The 24,070-nt window shown below is 41.5% G+C and overlaps 1 protein-coding gene across 10 annotated transcripts in view; it reads right to left on the bottom strand.

Moving 5' to 3' along the window:
* The window catches only part of LOC122564562 (cadherin-12-like), a 584,392-nt gene that overhangs the window by 51,252 nt on the left and 509,070 nt on the right, over positions 1 to 24,070 (bottom strand). Inside the window, exon 1 of one of the 10 annotated variants that reach the window (XM_043719644.1) lies at positions 19,318 to 19,386. The exons of 7 other annotated variants lie outside the window; for them this stretch is intronic. In XM_043719644.1, coding sequence (XP_043575579.1) covers positions 19,318 to 19,330 — 13 coding nt within the window. In that variant the 5' untranslated portion in view covers positions 19,331 to 19,386. Of the gene's footprint in view, positions 1 to 238; positions 301 to 7,648; positions 7,724 to 19,317; positions 19,387 to 24,070 lie in introns of those variants that run through there. 2 more of the 10 variants (XM_043719645.1, XM_043719643.1) reach the window with 2 other exon arrangements.

Raw genomic sequence — 24,070 nt, 5'->3', positions numbered from 1 at the left:
GGGGGGCGGGTTTGGTAGTCACCTGCAATGGCAAAACTAAAGGTCTTAGCTTAACGCCTGTTCCTAAAGCTGGCAGCCCCGAAAGTTCAGCATTCTCACATTACTGTATTGGAGAGTCTGCCTTGATGTTCTGCACATGTACTTGACTCGAACTTGAGACCAGTTTTTCCATATGAAGGAGCCAGAGCAGGCATGGATACATTCCCAATACTCACTGTCACAGAGAGACATTGCTCACCATTGTATTTCACAAATTGCACAAGCGACTTATTTTCTAAGACGTGGAGCATGTTGGGCCTCATTCACTAACATTGTGCCTAATCTGTGGCTAGTCCTGGGACTGTATATATCTCCAGTCACATCCCCCACATTTGTGCCCATGCACCTTATTGACATATTAGTGATCATAGTCTAATAATCAATCACTCTCCAGGATTTGACAAACTCTGTCAGTTAATTTATTTAAAACAGTTAAACCAATGAGAGCAAAGTAACTGATTCCTGTGTGTGCAGCCTGCAGCCCTTCCCAGATTAATTGTAGGCAGAGTCACAACATTGTTTACACACTGCACCTCCCCCTGAAAAGTAAGGCACACTTCTCAACTATATTTCTTTGCTTGGACCACCCTCCAAAATATACATTGACAGGCATGACAGCAATGTCGCATCATTAGGATTCAACATCTTATCTGCATCTATTCATCCATTGAATAACTTTCTTCCCAAACAAATTTCCACATTTTCAACCATATCAAAATTTCTCCTCCACCTCCAGTGCTGATTAAATACTCCAATAAAAAAAAATCAGTCCATTTTAATTATTTTTTTTGTAGCACACATTTCTTGACTGTGCAGACAGCATATCCCTGGGGTTAACATCATCTCAGATGCAAACTAAGTGATGACAGTGAACCCATCGCTTGATTAAACTTACTGGGGACTTACTAGACTATAAAGGCATAAGCCTGAAACGTCGATTCTCCTGCTTCTTGGATGCTGCCTGACCTGCTGCACTTTTCCAGCAACACATTTTCAGCTCTGATCTCCAGCATCTGCAGTCCTTACTTTTTCTTAACTTATTAGACTATATCAATTAACCAATTGCAAGATCTCAGTCAATATTTGACGTTTGGATTTCATATTTCCATGTGCCATTGTTCTTGATTCCAACTTCAGAAATGATACTTCAGAGCAATTAAACCCTTTGGAATGTTTCATGCACATGTAACTCTTCCAACCATAAACCCAAGACAGAAATGTTAACTCATAACTTCCTGCTGAGGAATCATATAATTATAATTATATATGCAGTTATATAATGGTGATAGAATATTTTAAGATGTCTTAAATTGTCAAGCAACTCAGCATCCTCTTTCCTCACAATTTTAATGTCCAGAACGTAGTAGAGGGTGGTAAAGGAAGGGAAATCTTCATGTACATATTTTCTAATGTACGGATAACAGGCAGCTTGGTTCAGTTAGGAGGAGAGAATAATAACCACCCACATTAGGAAAAGAATCAGCATAGAATAAGAGACAAGTTTCCAAACACATCACGCGCTGCAGTGAAAGAAAAAGAATGGTCTAAGGGCCCACTGCATCTGAACCAGGGCTTATGGTATTGAGGCAAAGATCCAAAAGATTCTGAGCAGGATAAACTCTGTAAAATGTGGCCTTGGCAATATGTCCAACAATGTCTTACAAATATAGACGTGACCCAAGGTATATAGGTTTAGGAAGAGGATTTTCTACTCATGCAGGATCTGACAGTATCCATGAAAATGTCTACAAGATGCAAATTCCATGAGCATAACATGGCTTTGAGAACTCTGAACTGCCACCAACTTCACCTTCATTATGTCAGTGGACAAATTGAGAAGACAAATTAAGAACAAAATTTTACAAATGCTAGCCATTTGAAATAAAAGCAGGATATTCTGGAGAAACTCAGCGGGTTTAATTTTGATTTGATTTGATTTAGTTTTGTTTTGGGAGTAACACACAGATCACAGCAAACAAGGAGATACAGATCATAGGGTGCTCAGACAACACAAGGTATACATGGGTATGGCTGCACAGGAGGTGCACAAAGCAACATCAACATTAGTAAGGTCAACATTATTTGAAGTTATAGAGATCTATTCAGCAGTCTAATAGCAGCAGGGAAGAAACTGTTCTTGAACCTGCTGGTGCATGTGTTCAAGCTTCCAGATCTTCTGCCTGATGGAAGATGTTGGAAGAGAGTATTACCAAGCTGGGAGGGGTCTTTGATGATGTTGGCACTATTTCCATGGCAACGAGAAGTATAAATGGAGTTCATAGATGGGAGATAGGCTTCCATGATCGTCTGGGTTGTGCACACAACTTTCTGTAGTTTCTTACAGTCCTGGGCTGAGCAGTTGCCATTCCAGGCTGTTACACCTAGATAGAATGCTTTCTATGGTGCATCTGTGAATGTTGATGAGGGTCCTTGTGGACATGCTGAATTTCCTAAGCTGCCTGAGGAAGAAGAAGCGTTATGCCTTCTTGACTGTCGCATCTATGTGGGAGGTCCAGGACACAGTGTTGGTTATTATCATTCTTAGGAACTTGACGCTTTTGACCCTCTCCACTTCCGCTCCGTTGATGGAGATAGGGGTGTGTTATCCTCCTTTCTTCCTGATCAGAGAGAAGCAGAGTTACCGTTTCAAGTCTGGTCCTGACTTGTCTTCAAAACTATGAGAGTTCTGAAGTAGAATTAGACAGGACTCAAAACGTTGTCTGTGTTCTCTCTCCATAGATAGTGCGAGACCTGTTGGGTTTCTCCAGCAGTTTCTGCTTTTATGGGGAATCTCAATAATGTCCTTTGGAAACAATTTGATGTTTCTCCACTTCATAATCACTGTCTTTTTGCCTTGACACTTCAAGTTTAAGAACATTTGTCAAATTCTGAATAAGTTTGTTTTTGCCATTTTTCTTTGCTTCAGAGGCTCGTGCAAGGCACACCCATTGGCTGTCTCTCTCCACACTTCCTCCTTTGCTTCAGTTCACGTTATATTCTTGGGTATTCAGTTTGATAGGTTCAGCTACACGAATAGAGTGAAGAACTTAGGACGGTTCCCCTTCGAGAAAAGATTTTGCGGTTTTCAAAATCATGAACGAATTGGGCGGAGTAGACTGGGAGGACATTGTTCTCACTCATAAAAGGAACAAGAATGCGAGGGCCTAGATTTAAACAGATATGTAAACAAAGTGAAGGTGATGTGAGAAAAAAACTTTTTCACTCAATCTGGAATGTACTGTCTCGAAATAGTTACCGGCTGCCATCTTGAAAAAGACCCCTTTATCCCTAATCTCTGCCTGCCGCCAGTCAGCCAATCTCCATCCAAGCCAGTACCCTGCCCCTAACAGAGGATTGTATCTAATTTATCTTATCTTATCTTGTCAAAGGCCTTCTGAAAATCTAAATAGATCATATCCACTTTCTCTCTTTAGTCTAATGTGCTCCTTACCTCCTCAAAGAATTATAACAGACTTGTCAGGCACAACCACCCCTTGACGAAGTTGTCCTGGCTCAGCCCTGGCCCTGCTATGATTTCCTGTCTTCTGCCTCCATCCCTTCTTGAATAGGATGTTACACTAGACCGTTTCCAGTCCTCTGAATTGTGCGATTTCTCTCATTCCTGAACCCATTATCTGATGTCTCTCGTCATTCTGTAACACGGTCCGGTTTAAAGTTTTGAAAGGAATACAGTGCTCAAATTGTTTTTAGCCAGGCCCAGAGTAGTTATGTTCTGTTTTTCAGTCATTCACAGGGATTAGGGCTAGGCCAAAATGTACTGTCATTGGGTCTGGAGTCACATATGGGCCAGACCAGCTCAGGATAGTAGTTTCTTTTGACAAAGGACATTAGTAAATTGGATGTTTTTTTTCCTGACAATTGACAATGATCTCATGGTCACATTAGACATTTAATTCCAGGTTTCTATTGGATTTAAATTCCATTATCTGCCATGGCAGGGTTCGAGCCCAGGAACCCAGAATATTGCCCAGGTCTCTGGATTAATAGTCTCACAAAAATATCACGAGGCATTGCCTCCCCATGCATGAAAAAGAAATAATTCATCATTATCTTTGTGGATTGAGCTACCAATGAGAGTTGGAAATATTAACTTCTTCAAACATAATTCATCTCAACTTTGCATATTGTTTTCCCACTTTTATAATATGCACTGAAAGGTCGTTAAGCAGATGTTGCCAATTTTAAAATACCTTTCATTCCAGAGATAATCACATCAGGAATTATAACAGCTTGTAACATATCAATTTTAAAATAAAACAGCACAACTGATACAGGTTAGAAAATGCATTATTCTCAATAAAACATTCACCCATTCATCATAAAATTTGCACGCTGAATAAATGAACACATTCAAATATCAATTTTGTTGTGCTGCAATTATCAGAATGTTGCTGGAGTAGAATAAACAGATCTTACAACTTTGTGCTTAATAGTTCAGATTTTAAACAATGGAAAATATTTCTTATTTTTGCTTTTTTTCCCACAAATACCCAATAACCTGCCAAGGCTAATTATATTCAATTCGTTTCTAATCCTAATCCCTAGATCGCACATGTAACTTGTCAACTCATTAAATGCAGCCAGAATATGAATATCACAGCTTCATCTCTGTTCCAAATGTGTGCCGAGTCAACACTTATCATCATCTCAGATGGTCTCTTGTGTCTGTGGAAAGCTCGTGTCCCCAACTGTGATAACAGCAGAGAAACACAGGAAATAGCTGCAAAGCTCAGCTCTTGTCAAGACAAAAATCCACTCTAAAGCATGCATGTTGTCTGCAGTATTGATTTAAACTGAAATGTAGATGAGATGGTGGAGAATGGGACTGATGTGATGAGCAACACATGATGTCTTTGTGATAAGGTCTAAGACCATTCTAATTCCTGGGTGTCATTTTAACCTGATTGATGAGCTGCTATCCTGATCACATCACAAATCAAGCAACATGTTGCATTTTAATCTGCCTCAAAGCAATGGAGAGATGACACAACTTTCTAAATATGTACCAAAAATAGAAATTGCTGGAAAAACACAGCAAGTCTGGCAGTATTTGTGGAAAGAAATCAAAGGTAACATTTCGGGTCCAGTGACACTTCTGATTTACAACATCCATTGTTCTTTCAGTTTCTATTTTCTAAATGTGCAACAGGTTTCTTTATAGGAGCTTTACAATATCTCTGAAATAATTAAATATATGTACCAACTCAGCATTTAGCTGCCTCTGTGGAGTTTGTTTATTTTATCTCTGAGTTCACATCCAGGCCTAACCAAACAAGCACAGTACACAGAGAGCACTTACCAGCCTCACCTAACCAAATGCAGAACTACAGAACAGCTGATGAGTGCATAATCCATTCATAACTCACCCAAAATGTTCAGCTCGATTATACAGGCCTGCTTCAAAGAAGGACAACAGCAACCTTACAAACCTGAAGCTGATTTATTAAAATGTTAATTTCTGACCCTCATTTTTCATCTTTTTCTTTTTTTCTAGACCCTTCTTGGCAAGAAAACTTGCCACAAGTTTGCCACAATTTGTAGGAGCAGAAATCTATGGGCAGCACGGTCACAGCAGCCTCAGAGTATCAGGGACCTGGGTTCAATTGCTGCCTTGGGTGACTGTCTGTGTGGAGTTTGCACGTTCTCCCCATGTCTGCGTGGGTTTCATCCGGGTGCTCCGGTTTCCTCCCATAATCCAAAGATGTGCAGGTCAGGTGATTGGCCATCCTAAATTGCCCGTAGTGTTCGGTGCATTAGTCAGAGGGAAATGGGTTACTCTTCGGAGGGTCGGTGTGGACTTGTTGGGCCGAAGGGCCTGTTTCCACACTGTAAGGAATCAAAAAAAAAAATCGGCCATTTGGCCTATCCAGGCTGCTCCACCATTCAATGAGATTGTGGCTAATCTGATAACCTTTAATTCTACTTTCCTGCCTTTTCCTGATAATCCACGGATTAAAAACCTGTCCGTCTCAACTTTCAATTTACTCAATGACCCAGCCTCAACAGTCTCTGTGGTAAAGAATTCCACAGATTCACTATCATCTGAATGAAGAAATTCTATCTCATTTCTGTCTTAAATGTGTGACCCCCTTACTCTGAGATGATGCCCCCTGGTCCTAGACTCACCAGCAAGGGGAAGCAACCTTCTGCATCTGCCCTGAAGAAGTCCCCTAATAAGTTTTTATACTTAAATAAGGTCACGGCTCGTTCTTCTAAATTCCAATGAGTCCAGGCCAAACTTTTTCAATTTCTCCTCTTAAATCAGTCCTTTTATACCTGGTATCAGCATATTGAACCTTTTCCGGTCTGCATCCAACATCAGTATATCTTTATTTTGATAATGTCCAAAACTGGATATAGAACAGTTTTAAACAGACTAAATGTTCATGTGCTGCATTGATAATAATGTTTTGAGGCATTAAAATGTTCCAACTCTGTTCACGGTGTCAAACTGTGGACTGAGTACAGCCTTCTATAGTTGTTCCAAAATCAATGGAATTTTACACTCAATTCAAGGCCAACCCTCCATTTGCCTTCGCTAGTTTCGTGCACAGGTAGAGGCCTTGGAGGAAAGTAATTTTCTTGAGCATGCATATCAGGTCATACTCACTAACGCTGTCAGGTCATACTCACTAACTCTCCCTGCTAACTTCCTCCACTCATCACTCCACCCCAATTTGGCACCGGTTCGTGTCATGTGAGAAAGGTGTTTGACCATGTCCAATGTCAGTGAGAAACAGCATGTTCAGCTGGCTTGGATAGGCCATGAATGACCTCACTGCAGAGCAAGATCCCGCAGCCAGCTCTGTTGAGCAATGGAGTTGAGGAAGCCAAGCCATGAAGGGCAACTTACAGTCACACAGTTTTCCAAGACATTGAAGGGTATTCCACGGAGCATCAGCTCTTTGGCTGAAAATATGAAAGGATACCCTTTTGGCCTGTGTGTTTTCTCATGTGTCATGAGCACAGCTCCATCCATCACAGAGAGTGCAGTCACCTCCACAGATACTCAGCCAAGCCCTCATCCATGTTTTGCAACTTGGGTGGATCTGAATGCCTCCTTGGTAGATCCCAAAGACTCAATGCAAGAGATGGCTGGATCACACGGAGGGTGGGACATGGAACAGGGTGGCCATCATCTCAAGCTTGCTCACCCACAGATGAGTGGATTCCCAGAAACCCACCCAATTACCATCCTTGATCCAGACTCAAACACAAAAGACACAAGAAATGGAAGCTCAAGGAATCCATTTGGAACCTCAACATTCTACTGCCATTTCATAAAATCATGGCAAATCAATCTTTCTGCTTAAATCCCAGAGAAATTGTTGGCTTTCAGTGTCCTAAATATCGATTAAACCTTGTCCTGTAAAAACTCAGAAACCGACCATCCGCAGCCCAGTGGGTAAAAGATTCCACAGATTCTCAACCCTTTGAGTGATTCATTGTCTCAATCCTAAATGATTGGTACTTTATCCTGAGACTATACCCAGTGTTCTAGACCTTGCAGCCAGACAGTAGTATAAATACAGTTCCCCACCTTGTCTGGCCTCTTTCAGGTGCCCAGCCATGACTATGAGAGACATACCTTGTCAGAATTGTGGGGATGGGAAACAAGTTTTCAGAAAAGCACTTAAGCTGATTACTTGGGTGAGAAATTAATGGAACAGCATCTTTCCATGAGGCATTTGTCACTTTGGTGACTAGGGTGTTTTTATAATAGCTTCTGACTCATTGACATTGAAGTCAGCTGAATGTTGTCAGTGTTCTTCAATGCAGTATGGAGGGGGTGGGGAAGGCTGTGTTAAGGGCTGCTAAGCAGAGTTCTCAGTACAGGCATGTGAGCAGCTTAGCAGAACCAATGAGCAATTGGATCCCCTCCACCCCGCCTTGCTGATTAGATCTTCCTCCTGAAGCTTCTCCCCTTTACCACTTTCTGATACGGACAGCAATGTTCCTGAATGTTTGTTCCAACTGCAACTCTCACAGTAAGTATCACACTGCAGTATTGTACCAGACAGCAGCAGATTTCCTGATGGGTGTAGTGTGGGAAGTACCTAAACTCAGTTTGAGCAACAAGGTGCTGTGTTCTGTAATCCTGGTGGAGCCTTCACTTTGTTCCAACCTGCACTGTTCTGGTGGAATAGGAACAGGCAGAGGCCATTCAGCCCCTTGAGGCCATGGCTTATCTGTGGCCTAATTCCACATACCTACCTTTGGCCCATATCCTTTAGAGATCTTTGCTTAACAAAAAAATAATCTATCTCAGAATTAAAGTTACCAACTAATCCAGCACGAACTGCAAAACTTAACTTGACCTCCCCTTGGAAAGTAAGGCAGAGCAAGTTGGATGAGCACTTTGAGCCATAATTCTACTAGTTTAAAAATAGTTATGGAAAAAGATAAGCTTGGTCCACAAGTTAAAGTTCTAAACTGGTCAATTTTGATGGCATTAAACAGTGACTTTCAGAAGTTGATGGGGGGAGGCTGTTCACAGGTTAAGGAATATCTGGCAAGTGGGAAGCTTTCAAAAGTGAGATAATGAGAGTTCAGGGCCAGCATTAGATTAGATTCCCTACAGTGTGGAAACAGACTCTTTGGCCCAAATAGTCCACACCGACCCTTTGAAGAGTGACCCACCCAGACCCATTTCCCTCTGATTAACGCACCTAACACTATGGGCAATTTAGCAAGGCCAATTCACCTGACCTGCACATCTTTGGACTATGGGAGGAAACCCGAGCACCTGCAGGAAACCCACGCAGACACTGGGAGGATGTACAAACTCCACACACAGTCACCCAAGGCTGGAACTGAACCTGGGACCCTGGTGCTGTGAGGCAGCAGTGCTAACCATTGTGCCACCTCATATGATACTGTTAGTGTGAGGGACAAGGCTGGCAGGAATAAGGAACACTGGATGACTAGAGACATCGAGGCTCTGGTCAAAAAGAAAGGGGACCATGTCAAGTAGAGACAGCTGGGAACAAATTAATCCTTTGAGGATTGTTGGAACTTAATAGGGAAATCAGGGAAAAGGGGACTTGAGGTAGCTTTGGCAGATAGAGTAAAGGACAATCCAAAGAGATTCTACAAATACATTAAGGTCAAAAGAGTAATGAGGGAGAGAATAAGGTCCCTTAAAGATCTACGTGTCTGTCTCTGTGTAAAATCACAGGAGATGGGTGAGATACTAAACAAATATTTTATGTCAGTATTTACTGTGAAGAAAGACATGCAATTTAACTTGGGGAAATGAATAGCGATGTCTTCAAAACAGTCCACATTACAGTCCACATTAAAATGCATAAAGGTAGTTACATCCCCAGGACCTGATGAAGTGTATCATAGAAAATTGTGTTACTGTGACTGGAAAATTCAATTCATAAAAAGAGACTGGATAGGTTGGGACACTTTTCCTGAAGTGTAGGAGGCTGAGGGGTGAGCTTATAGAGGTTTGTAACATCCTGAGGGATGTAGAGAAGGTGAATAGCCAAGGTGTTTCCCTGGTGGGGGGAGACCAAAACTAGAGGGTATAGATTTAAAGGTGAGAGGGGAAAGATTTAAAGAGACCTGAGGGGTAACTTTTTCATACAGAGGGTAGCGCATAATGGAATGAGCTGCCAGAGGATGTGTTAGAGGTGGGTATAATTACAAAATCTAAAAAGACTCTCCATAGATAAATGGATAAGAAATGTTTAGAGGGATATAGCCAAATGGAGGCAAATAGGACCAGCTCAGTTTCGGAAACTTGGTTGGCTGAAGAGCCGGTTTCTGTGCTTTTGAGACAGGTATTTGTGAATGTTGGACTGTCACATGTTAATGTGCACATGCTCTTTGCACTGATCTTCACAATGAGGTTCTTTGCATTATATCAATGGCCCTCTTCATTCATTCATGCCCCTCTCCATTTTGTCATTGATCCTCCTCGCACCCAGTCAATGATACCTGTATTTTGTGAATGACCATCTACACTTTGTCAAAACCTCTGACATTAAGTCTGTTGATCTTTGATCTCAAGTTTGAAAGAATGACCACTAAAACCTTTGGATCTTTATCTGCTCATGGAGACTTGAGGGAAAGGGGCAATATTTCCCCATGTGATTTCATGCAATACTCTTCCTACCTGCTAAACCCAGGTAAATAGATTCTGGCAACTCCTGCATGAAATATCAATAATTCTCCCAAATCACAGGAGGACAGAGACAGCAGATACATGTGAACACCACTCCAATACACTCACCACCACGACTTGGAAATATATCACCATTCATTCACTGTTATTGGGTCAAAATTCTGGAATTCCTCTTTAAAGAACATTGTGAGTCTACCCAGAGCAGATGGACTGCAGCAGTTCAAGAAGGAAGCACACCACCACCCCTTTAGGGGCAATTAGAGATGGGCAATAAATGAGTGACCCCCACTTACTGTGAGTGAATTAAAAAAAGGACAGGGAATCACAGGATTGTTACAGTGCAGTAGGAAGCCATTCAGCCCATTGTGTCTGCACCGGCTCTTCAAATGAGCATCATTATCTACAACCAATTCCCTATCACTTCTCCACACCTTGCACATTGTTTCCATTTAAATAACCAGCCAATACCCTCCTGAATGCCTCAATTGATCCTGCCTCCAGCACATTTCCAGGCAGTGCATTCCAGACCCCAACTACTTGCTGTGTGAGGAAGTCCTTCTTTTTCTCACCTTGCTTTTGCTTCTTTTGCAGCTCACTTTAAACCGGTGCCCTCTGCTTTTTGATCCTGTTTTGAGCCAGGACAGTTTCTCCCTAGCCACTTTATGAAGTCCTTTTATGATTTTGAAAACCTCTATTCGATCTCCTCTTAGCCTCCTTCCCTCCCACGTGAACAGTCCCAAACTCTCCAATTTTTCCTCATAACTGAGATAGCCGAAATTTTATAACTGAGGTATCTCATCCCTGGAACCATTTTAATGTACTCCTCCACGTTCTTGTTGGATTTTTTCATATCCTTCTTAAAATGAGACACCTCCTGCTGTACTCTAATACTCCAGCTGAGAATAGAAATTTTCTCTGAGATAGCCCTTCCCCTTGATTTTCTGTTGCTTCCCATTGGGAAATCATAGAATCCCTACATTATGGAAGCAGACCATTCAGCCCATCAAGTCTATATCAACCGTCCAAAGAGCTTCCCACCCAAACCCACCTTATCCACATAATCCTGTATTTCCCATGGCTAACTTGGAACTCTGGGCAATTTCCCATGGCCAATCCATCTAACTGCACATCTTGGACTGTAGGAAGAAACCAAAGCACCAGTAGGAAACCCTTGCAGACACAGGGAGAATGTGCAAACTCTACACAGACAATCGCCCAAGGGAAGAATCGAACCTGGGACTATGAGGCAGAAGTGCTAACCACTGGCCTAAATTCACTAACCCCTCAAGTTAAATGTGCTCTCCATCTTGGGTAGGAGAGAACACCTTCACTCACCGTTGGGACATCCTTCCAATGATTTAAATCCCCACAGAGAGGCCAGTACAGGAGCTAACTTTGAGTTATTTAAGAAAATTGATGGACTGTTGTTTCCTATTGGGAAGTTTGAGGTTGGAGCTTGGAGGCATTGCAAGTGACGTACATCACACTGCGATGGTTCTGCACAACTGCATATTAACTTCATATTTCTGTGGCTAAACAACTGCATAAGACACTTCTGTCTCACTGCTTCTCACCGGCCTGATCCATAATAGTAAATTCAGCTCCACACTGGCAGCAGCACAACAGCTCAGGGACAATAAAGTTTATATGAGCAGATTATCTCTGGTGAAATTAGAAGCTTTATGATTCCCAGAACATTACCCCTAGCTGATGAATTGAGAATATTCGATATTGTTATAAGCAACAGAAGGATAAACCAACAGGCTTTAAACTCTCGAGGAATTGATAAACAGTCTTGTTCATCCACTCCTCCTCATGCTCAAGGAGAAATGTGGCTGCCTAGATAAAATAAATTCGACAGCCAACATTTGTATCACATTTCATAGTCATCATTATGCTAAGGGTCTGAACATAATAAGTTTGAGAAAATGTTATCCTCAAAGTATATCATGCTGGAAAGAATAATTTTGCATTCTTTCAAAATCATCCTCTATTGATCAATTCATGCAATCTCTTCTTATTTAAATTGCCTTACACATAAACAGAAAGGAAAAAGTATGACTTTCAATTCTATAGCACCAGTCATGAGTTCAGTCAGGATGTAACAATGTACTTACAGCCAGTGCAGTATTTTTTGAAATGAAGCAATTATGAACATTTAAGCACTGTAACACAGCAACCACTCTGTGCACAGGAAGCTCCCATACACAACAGAATGATACAGAACTAGATTAAAAGTTACAGTGATGTGGATTTAGTGATAAGTATAAACCGAGACTTTTCCTGAATAATGTCAGAGGATTGTTCACATGCACCACAAAGGCAGACGGGGGTGTTAATTTAATGTCTCATCTGAAAAATGGATATGACATAAAGTCCTCAGAGAATTACAGAACCATATAGTGCCAAGGACATCCATCGGCCCATCAAGTCTGCACCAACACAACTATTCGAAATCTTCACTGGACACACTTCCTGCAATTGGCCTAGAACCTTGAATGCTGTGACATGTCAAGTGGCTCATCCAAATACTTTTTTTAAAGGTTTCTTGCCTCAATCACCCTCCCAGGCAAGAGTTTCAAACTCCCACTACCTTCTGAATCGGAAGAATTCTCAACTTACTACTTAACTTCCTTCCTCTTACCTTAAAACTATGTCCCCTGGTTATTGACATCTTGACTATTAGAAAAAATGCCTTCATAATCACGTCCCTCCTGTTCTGACACACTTCTATCAGGTCTCATCTCAAACCTTTGCTTCTCCAAGGAAAATAATCCCAGTCCATCTAATCTTTCCTGATGGCTCAAATCCATTAGCCCAGGCAGCATCCTGATAAATCTCCTCTGCACCCTGTCTTGTGCAATCACATCCTTCCTATAATGTGGTGACCAGAAATGCAGACAGGACTCCAGTTGTAAGACCATAAGATATAGCAGCAGAACTAGCCATTTAGCCTATCGAGACTGCTCTGCCATTCAATCATGGTGGATACGTTTCTCAACACCATTCTACTGCCTTCTCTTTGTAACCTTTGATCCCCTTCCCAATCAAGAATCTCTGTTTCTGCTTTAAAAACACTCACTGACTTAACATCTACAGCCCTCTGTGGTAATGAGTTCCACAGGGTCACCACCCTCTGGCTAAAGAAATTGTTTCTTTGTTCTTGCAGAAGCACGTCGTTCATTCGTGCATGTTGGTCGCCATGGAATGTGACCAAGCTTACATTCAATTCTGTGGCCAATGACTGCACAATGTTCAGCACCATTCACGACTCCTCAGATACTGAAGCAGTCCATATTAAATACATCAAAATCTGGACAACATCTGGGCTGATGAGTAGAAAATAACATTTGCACCACATAGATGCCAGGCTATGACCATCACCAGTAAGAGGCAATTTAATCACTGCCCCTAGACATTCAATGGCATTAGCATCACTGAATCCCCTACTATCAACAATGGGTTACCATTGACTAGAAATTCAACTGGACTCCTCACATAAATACAGCGGCTATAAGAAAAGGTCAGAGGTTACTCGCTTCTTGACTCACCAATGCCTGTCCACCATCTAAAGGCATAAATCAGGAGTGTGATGGAAGACTCCCTGCTTATCTGGATGGATGCAGCTCCAACAACACTCAAGAAGCTCTATTCTATCCAGGATAAAGTAGCCCACTTGATTTGCATCTCATCCACGAGCATTCACTCCCTCCACTACCGACACTCAGTAGCAGCAGCATGTACCATCTACAAGATGCACTGCAGAAATTCACCATAGATCCTCAGACAGCACTTTGCAAACCCATAACCACTCCCATCTGGAAGGATAAGGGCAGCAGATAAATGGGAACACCACCCTCTGCAAGCTCTCCTTCAAACCACTCACCATCCTGACTTGGAAATATATCACCATCCCTTCACTGTCACTGGGTCAAAAATCCTGGAATTCCCTCCCTAAGGGCATTGTGAGTCTACCTACAACACATAGACTGCAGTGGTTTAAGGAGGCAGCTCATGACTGCCTTCTCAAGGGGCAACTAAGGATGAGCAATAAAAGCTGACCCAGCCAGTGACACTGGTGTCCCACAAGTGAATAAAAAATAATGTTTTATACAGTTCCAACATAAGCTCCTCACTCTTCTATTCTAAACCTCAGCTAATAAATGAAGTGGAGGTGCCAGTGTTGGACAGAGGGGGACAAAGTTAAAAATCACACAACACCAGGTTAGAGTCCAACAGGTTTATTTGGAAGCACTAGCTTTCAGAGCGTCGCTCCTTCATCAGGTAGCTGTGGAGCAGGATCATAAGGCACAGAATTTATAGCAAAATATTTTAGCAAAATCTTATAGCAAAAGCTAGTGTTCCAAATAAACCTGTTGGACTATAACCTGGTGTTGTGTGATTTTTAACTCAGCTAATAAAGGCAATTATCCCATAATCTTTTTATATGCCAGACAACTCCAGCAGAATGCTATCACCAAACACATCTTCCCCTCACTCCCCTGTCTGCATTTCACAGGGACCTGTCCCTCTAGGACACCTCAGTCCATTCATCAACCACTAACACCACAGCCGCCTTCCAACAGCCCCCTTCCCATGACACCTTGCCATGTAACCGCAGAGGGTGCAAAACCTGCCCCTTCCCCTCCTCCCTGCTCCCCATCCAAGGGCCTAAACGGTCTTTCCAGGTGAAGCAGCATTTCACCTGCACCTCCTCCAATCTTGTGCATTGTATTCACTACACCCCTATTCTACATTGGGGAAACCAAACACAGGCTGAGTGACCTCTTTGTGCAACTCTTCCAGTCTGTACGCAAGCATAACCCAACCTTCCTGTAGCTGGTCACTTTGACACAGCGTCCTGTTCACATGTCCCACACGTCTGTCCTCGGCATGCTGCAGTGTTCCAGTGAATCACAGCACAAACTGGAGGAATACCATCTTGTCTTCAGACTAGGCACTTTACAACCTTCTGGACTTAAGAAAATTGTGAGCCCACTCCCATTTCTTCCCTTTCTTTTTGCTTTACTTGTAACATTCTCTGTCACCATGTCCTCACTCCCCTCCCCCCAGCACAGTGGGACTGCCTATCCTTTCCAGTCTGGCATTCTTCTGCCATTCTCACATTCTGATCAATTAATCTAAACTGTCAATGCCTTTTCTTCCCCAACACTCCACCCTCCCCCCCACCCGACTTTCGCATAAGTGCTGTCCCTTCCAGACTTCACTTCAGCTCTGATAAAGAGTCATCTCAACTTGAAATGTTAGCTCGCACTCTCTGTCTCTCCATAGATGCTGTCTGACCCACTTTGATCTCCAGCATTTGTTGTTTTCGATACCCTATGTTAGGCTCACCAGTCTATAGTTCCCTGGCTTTTCCTTACCATCTTTCTTAAATACCTGCACCATGATAGCCAACCTTTAGTCTTCTGGCACCTCACCTGTGACTATCAATGCTAAGATATTTTTATCAATTCCCTGGCTCCCCACAGAGCTTTAGGGTACACTTGATCAGATCATGGGGATTTATCCACTTTTGTGCGTTTGAAATGTTCAGCACCCACTCCTCTTGTAATATGGGCACTTTTCAATGTATTGCTATTTATTTCCCCATGTTCTCTAGCTTCCATATCCTTCTCCAATGTTAACACTGATGCAAAATACTTGTTTAGTAACTCACCCATCTCCTGCAGTTACGCATATAGGCAGCCTGATCTTTAAGAGGTCCTATTCTCTCCCTAGTTACTCTTTTGTCCTTAATGTATTTATAAATCCCCTTTTGATTATTCTTAACCCCCTTTGCCAAAGCTATCTCATGTCCCTTTTTGCCCTCCTGATTTCCCTCTTAATTATATTCCTACTGCCTTTATACTCTAAGGAATCACTCGATCCCAGCTGCCTATGCAGCTTGTTTGAAGGCTTTCCACTTTTGTTTATGGTTCCATAATAACATGAGCTTACATTTGTACAATATTCATTAAGCATCCCAAGACTGTTTCTCCAGTTGAAGAGAAGTAATATAAGCAAATCTGTGAATTGTCACTTGTGCAAAAGGTATTTGTAGATTTTGCTGAATTTGGGAATGTCCACATCTCCACCTTCCTTACTGGACACTGTATTTTCAAATTCTTAATCTAATTAGATTTAGTGCTTGAAATCCAACAATTGCTTTACAATACCTCAGGTTACAACAGGATCTTGACCAGATGGGCCACTGGGCTGAGAAGTGGCATATGGAGTTTAATTCAGATAAATGCGAGGTGCTGCATTTTGGAAATGCAAATCTTAGCAGGACTTATACACTCAATGGTAAGGTCCGAGGGTGTGTTGCTGAACAAAGAGACCTTGGAGTGCAGGTTCATAGCTCCTTGAAAGTGGAGTCACAGGTAGATAGGATAATGAAGAAGGCGTCTGGTATGCTTTCCTTTATTGGTCAGAATATTGAGTACAGGAGTTGGGAGGTCATGTTGCAGCTGTACAGGACATTGGTTAGGCCACTGTTGGAATATTGTGTGCAATTTTGGTCTCCTTCCTGTCAGAAAGATGTTGTGAAACGTGAATGGGTTCAGAAAAGATTCACAAGGATGTTGCCAGGGTTGGAGGATTTGAGCTAGCAGGAGAGGCTAAACAGGCTGGAGCTATTTTCCCTGGAGCGTTGGAGGCAGAGGGATGACCTTATAGAGGTTTATAAAATAATGAGGGGCATGGATAAGGTAAATACGCAAAGTCTTTTCCCTGGAGTGGGGGAGTCCAGAACTAGAGGTCATAGGTTTAAGGTGAGAGGGGAAAGATATAAAAGAGATCTACTGAGAAACTTTTTCACACAGAGGGTGGTACGTGTATGGAATGAGCTGCCAGAGGAAGTGGCGGAGGCTGGTACAATTGCAACATTTAAGAGTTGTTTGGATGGATATATGAATGGAATAATTTGGAGGGATATGGGCTGGGTGCTGGCAGGTGGGACTAGATTGGTTTGGGATATCTGATTGGCATGGATGGGTTGGACTGAAGGGTCTGTTTCCATGCTGTGCATCTCTATTACTCTATGACTCTAATTACAAATTTCCAGATCAATAGAACCTAGACTAACAACAACTGGATTATAAACAGTTCGTGAACAGTAACTGGATAAATGGAATCTGCATACTAAATGTTCATGTTTAAAACATAGACAACATCTGGATTATAAATACCTTCTAGACCACATTTGGATTAACAACTCCTAGATTATACATACTTGGATTAACAAAATCAGGATTATAAACATTTGCATTAACAGCATTTGGATTTTATAAAATAAATTACCAACTCCAGGAGTTTAAAAAGCTGGATTAATGACATCTGCCATCTTTTTCACTCACTCTTCGCACAGGTAGCATGTTTGATCACTATTTAACAGGGTTCATTTCCTTTTACTCTGGAAGAGATACATCTTCTGTTTGAATTTTCCCAACATTTGTGTAATCTATGCTTCAGGAGCTACAGGGATCCCAGCCAGCAGTCGACACAAGTTCACGCAATCCCTACAGTGTGAAAACAGGCTACACAAACCCTCAATAAAGCATCTCACCCAGACCATCTCTGTATTTCCCTGGCTAATCCACCTAACTTGTACAGGTTTGGACAGTGGGAGGAAACCAGTGCACACACACAGGGAGAACATTTAAACTCCACACAGACAGTCACCCAAGGGTAGAACTGAACATGAATCCATGATGCCGTGAGGCAGCAATGCTAACCACTGAGCCACTGTGCCATTCTAGCTAATTATCTGGGATAATCATGAATCAGTGTTTCAGGAAAGCACTCCAAGGATATTCAAAGATAAGTCCAAAGAGGGGATTGATGGAACACTTGAATGGTAAGTACTTGCAGGCCTCTGAGGAAAGAGAGGGAGTGGGGAGGCAGAGTGACTGAAATCCCTTTGAGTAAGGCAGGAAGATGGGCTGAATGATCTGTTCATTTGCTCTATTCTATATAGTCATAGAGACTCACAAACAGACATTTAACAGAACTAAAAAAGCTCAATCAAAACCTCAATGTTAGCATTAAAATAAAACTCACCCAACACACTGCAGTCAAATTCAAAATATGAATCTACCCAAGCTATAAATGTGATTCTATAAAAAATGTTAATGATGTTGTTATTGAATGTTTTTGGCGTTTCTGAACTGAAGTTGGCTGCAGAGCTGCTGAGCTAACAGCAGAGGGCCCTACTGTTCCATCTTCCAGTCAGTCCTCATATTTTCTGCCTTCCTGAAGTTCTCTGTTAACTTAGATTATAGTAAGGCTTGCACAATGAACAGAAGTTTCAAACTCTCGCTGAGATTCCACACAATTAAAAAAATTACAAATCAGACCTTCCACGTATGTACATTTCAGCACTGAGTTATGTCATGCTCTAGTGAAAAGATCAATGGCAGTAATCACACATTACTGAAAGGGCCACAATCAGGGTCTGTTGATTCATGGTGATTGAATGTGTGAAATTCTGTTTTTATTACATAGGATTTCAGAACTTCAACATAAAACATCAATCAGTGGTCCAGACTCAATCACCTTTCATATAACCTATGATCAAAACTCCCTTACCTGTTAACTACTGCCAAACATTCAATTGAATGTCTGCGATTGTAAACAGACTGCATGACAACAAAACACATTCCTGTAGCCTTTGCATAATCCCCAAAATAGACCACACAGACACAATCCCCTATCAGCAAATAAAATAATGCTGTAACTACTGATTGGTACACAGGTCAGGCTGTTATAAAAAAAAACCCTTATAACTTGTGCATGCATTTCTGGATTCTTTGGTTAGGCTTCTACCCCTGGCAATCAGGAAAAAATATCCCACAGAGGAATCTGTTCTGTTTATAAAATAAATATTTGACTAAAACTCTACATAGCTGCAAGAAATAACTGCAAATAATCATATTTAAAATGAAAATAGTTTCCTGGATCAATATGCTGCTGGTTCTTTCCTCTACAGTTCTTTTTTCTCTTTACTTATTCTGTTTCTTGACTTCACTGCAGAATCTGCACTGATGCACCTGACTGAAGATGTTACAGTGGCTCAATGGCTATCACTGCTACCTCAGGGACCCAGGCTCAATTCCAACCTTGCATGACCATCTGCGTGGTGTAGGCACATTCTTCCTGTGTTTTGCTGGTCTCCTCCAGGTGCACCAGTTTCTCCCACAGTTCAAAGATGTGCTGATTAGGTGGAGTAGCCATGCTAAATAGCCCATAATGTGCAGGCTAAGTGGATTAGTCATGGGGAATGCAGGGTTACAGGGATGGGGTGGGGCTCTGGGTGGGAAACTGTTCAGAGGGTCAGTGTTGACTTGATGGGCTGAATAGCCTCTTTCTACACTGAAGTAAATGATTGCACATTATCAAAAGATTTTGAAAATAGTTGGCCTGAGCTTTCTGACAGTAATGGTTATGAAACTGACATTGTGCACAGTCGTCGCTCCACAGAAACTGGCAGCACGTTCTGGAGTGTAAGTGTGTGCAGAATAACATGGAAACCCAGATGCTGCTGTCAGTGATTCTACATGTCTCTAATCGGTGTGCCATTGAGTCATCCTCCAGAATTGAATATTTTAGGATTGACAAGAACCTCCAATTTAGTTCTATTCATCCTGAAATGAGCTGGACAGCAATTATGGGATTAAAATGATTCTCAGTTGATAAGTTCACAAATTGTAAAACCAACTTTATTGATGATTTGTGAGTCACATGGTTTGTTCCAGTAAATACTACAAACACATCTCCTGAGGGCATCCTACTGAATGATTAGTGGTTAATGATCAGCACCCACTGTGATCCTGTCAGTTTGTTCTGCTGAGCCAATCAGGGCTGATGCTATTACTCCAACAGAAAATAAGGCATTCCATTGAGGTATCCCTGCCTCCCACCCTGATCTTTATGTAAAATATTTTAGCTCTCATGTGACAGGAGTGAATGGATAGTATCAAGGTGATTTAGTTTAAATAATCACTTCCTTCATCTTTAAATTGGATTACAGGATGGTGATTATCCTGTATCATTGTTGTGATGGTCTAAATTCCAGACTTTCGTAATCCTATCAGTTCATAGTTCTGAAGAAGGGTCCCAGAACCTGTAACGGTAACTTTGATTTCTCTCCACAGATGCTGCCAGACCTGCTGAGCTTTTCCAGCAATTTCTGTTTTTGTTCCAGTTCATATTGTAGGTGGTACTGTGATTATAGAGTAGCATATAAACTGCCCAAAACTGGTCGGTTGGACAAACTGTTTGACATTTGAATGAAAGATCCAGTGTTGAATATTGGCTTAAAATACACCACCACCATCTCATTGTAATAGCCCTTGAGCTCTAACTGGGCTTTTAAAAGCATATTAAGTACAGAATTGCTATCAAGAATCCTTACTGGCACTGAAGCAGAATTTTATAGTATGGAATATAAAAGTTCCTCCATATATTATAAATGGGGATTATTTATAATATTTTAATTTGGACTTAATTCAATCATATGTACTTATTTTACGATCTGACAATTTTAAATTAAAGCTAAAACAGATTCAGTGTTTGTAACTTTTTGTACAACTTGGATATAAACATCAATGTGACCGTTTACCCTGCCGCATCACATCACTGCTGCTGGGTTTACGAGCAACTGGAAGAGGCCACTTAAGACACATGGCAGAACACTGCAAATGGCCACTACTAATGGCTGCCTGGGGATCCGATTGGTTTGGTGTTGAATTCAAATTCCAATACAAAAGTGGAATTCCACTCTGCAGTGATTCCTGGATTGTTGTGAGCAGCTTTCCTTATGGCCAGCAGCAAGTATCATTACTTCATACCTGATTGCAAAACTAAACTCAACAAGCATGAGAAAGGAAATTGGTTTCATATGGACAAGAATTTTTGGAAAGAAGCACTCTCTCTTAAAAATAAGATAAGCACTCAAAGCAACAGTAATTATTTGAAACTTATTACTCAGTAAAATTGTGACTCATATTGTCTTGAAGCTGTCTTTTCAAACACGCACCCTAAACAACTTGACCTTGTTGTAAATGTCATCTTCAATGAAGTATTTTGAGGTAGGTTTATCACAGAGTTATTACATTGACCACCTTATTAAGAAATGTCTCCAGGCACATTGTGAATTGATTAACCCCACAAAATGCCACATGATTAACTGGTTAGAAGAAAGGTTGATTAATATGCCATCTGCTCTCTTCGACAGTGCATGGTTCTTTGATTGACAGAATACATAGATAAAATGTTTTGAATTTAGGAAAACAAGTGTAGTGTCTCACCATCTGCTGCATAACTGAGGAGTAAGTGACATTGTAAACCATGGCTATCGAGCAAACACACAAACTGAGCACAGGGAGAGTGAATCGTCCAACAATAATTGCAAATGTTCCCAGTTGTAAAATTAGACTCAATCACAGAAACCAGGCTAGGGTAGAGAGGGACCAATTTGATGGCTGTGTACAGCCACCAGGATTGGAAATAGAATGTCTGTCAGGAAATCCCATAATAAAGGAAGCTTCTAGACACACAATCATAATATTGGGATGGCGCTTCAGGGATTGCAACGTTCTGCGGTGTGTCTTAAGTGGCCTCTTCCAGTTGCTCCTAATTACATCCAATAATGGCGCACAGCACATCTGGGAACAAAGTGGATGCTAAATATTCCTCTCTGAATACAAGCTGATTTCTGGCAGCTTTATTTGTGAATCATATGAGAGTCAATATGGCTTTTGTGCCAAGGATTGAGGGCAGTTAACAATTTAACCTGAAAAACTTACATTCCAAACAAAACACAATAAATTGTGTGCCTCTGGCATCACTTTCAGCAGCATAATATTCTTCCTAGGTAATTAACCACCAACTGATGTGCTGTGATGTCATACATGGTGAGTTAGAGGAGAAAGCAAGTTGGCAAGAGGAGATGGAGTTTACAAAGGCAAATGGTTAAAATAGTAGTGGGCAGAAACTTGTAAATGGATTATCATGTAGACAAAGATGAATGTGTCTACTTTGGTAGAGTCATGGGGTCATAGAGGCACACAGCATAGAAAAAGGCCCTTCTGCCCATTACATCTGTGCCAGCCAAAAACAATACTGACCTCTTGTAATCCCAGTTACCAGCACTTGGCCCATAACCTTGTATACCTTGGCATCCCAAATGCACCTCTAAATACTTAGAGTCATGGAAATAGAACCTTCTGTGAAATATGCCCCCTGGTTTGAACTCCCAGACCCTCAGGAAAATCCTTTGCTATTCGCCTTATCTATGATCCTTGTGATTTTATAAACTTATTTGGATCACCTCTCAACCTCTTACGCTCCAGGGAAAAAAACATCCCAGCCTATTTAGCCTCTCCTTATAATTCAAACCCTCCACGTTAAGGCAAATAAATTTCCGGTTCCAGATTTCCATCACACTTTGGTTGAAAACACTTTCCCTCAAAACATAGAATCCATATAACATGGAAACAGGCCATTCTGGCCCAACAAGTCTACGCCAACCCTCCAACGAGCATCCCACCCAAACCCTATAATTCCTATGGCTAACACATCTAACTTACACATCCCTGGGCAATTTAGCATGGCTGATCCAACTAACCTGCACATCTTTGGACTACGGGAGGAAACCAAAGCACCAGCAGAAACCCATGCAGACACAGGAGAATGTGCAAACTCCACAAAGACTGTTGCCTGAGGGTGGAACCGAACCCAAGTCCTTGGTGCTGTGAGGTAGTAGTGCTGACCACTGAGCCACATGTCGCTCTAAACCTCCTTTATTCCAAAGCCCCTGGTCACTGACACCTCCATGAAGTAAAAATATTTCTTCCTGTTTACCCTATCTATGCCCTTCATAAATCTGGACATCTCAATCATTCTCCCCCTTACTCTCCTCTGCTCTACGGAAAACAACCTCAGACTGTCCAATCTCTCTTCATGACTGAAGCTCTCCAGACTGGATAGAAAAATTGGATCGTTTGGACCTGTATTGCTTGGGAAGAATGAGAAGTGATATATTATTGAAACTTTTGAGACTCTGTGGTGGTTTGACAGCATAGTTACAGGAAGGAAGCTTTACATTCTGAAATGGATTCGAATTTGAGGGCAGAATTTGAAAATCAGGGATCTCCCATTTAAAAGAGGTGAAGAAAATGATTTTCTCCTGCACTCTTATTAGTTTAATGAATTCTTTTCCTGGACAGTGCTGGATTTGAGTCATTGAATTTTATTTTAGCCAAATCAATAGATTCTTGATTGAGAGGGATACAAAGGATATTCAGATGGAAAGGAAGGCAAATTGAGGCCACAATCAGATTTTATCACACACTGGAGCAGGATCAAATGACCTATTGCAGCACCTTATTCATTTGATCTTAAAAGCTTGACCAAATAGATAGTTTTTAATGAACACCTCCATGAAAGAGTGAGAGAGAGAGAGAGACAGAGAGACAGCATTTAAAGAAAGAACTTCCAGAATTTAAGGTTGGATAGTAAAAAGCACATGTTTATACAGGACGTGGAAAGGTAGCAATAGATCATTATAGTCCCAGTTTGCTCTGTCACAAACACTTCTGAGCAGATACTGAAACAACAGCGAACAGACAATGGCAGTGTTTTTTATATTTTTCTGGCACAAGTTTAAAAAGGGAGAAGTGCAGACAAAAGAAGCACATGGTGAGGACAGTGCAGGAGAGAGAGAGAGAGAGAGAGAAAGAGAGAGAGAGAGAGAACCTGCACAGTTACTGCCTTTGCTGTTTGAATTCATGTATCGCTGGACATCGGAGTGCGTCTGGGAAAATTAACAAACAGTGAAATTCACAACTAATCTTGGAGGAACTGTTGGGC

This window comes from Chiloscyllium plagiosum, chromosome 29, assembly GCF_004010195.1.
Source record: "Chiloscyllium plagiosum isolate BGI_BamShark_2017 chromosome 29, ASM401019v2, whole genome shotgun sequence".
Lineage (NCBI taxonomy): Eukaryota > Metazoa > Chordata > Chondrichthyes > Orectolobiformes > Hemiscylliidae > Chiloscyllium > Chiloscyllium plagiosum.
Note: the sequence above shows the minus strand (reverse complement) of the source record. Positions and strands in the feature narration are given on the sequence as shown.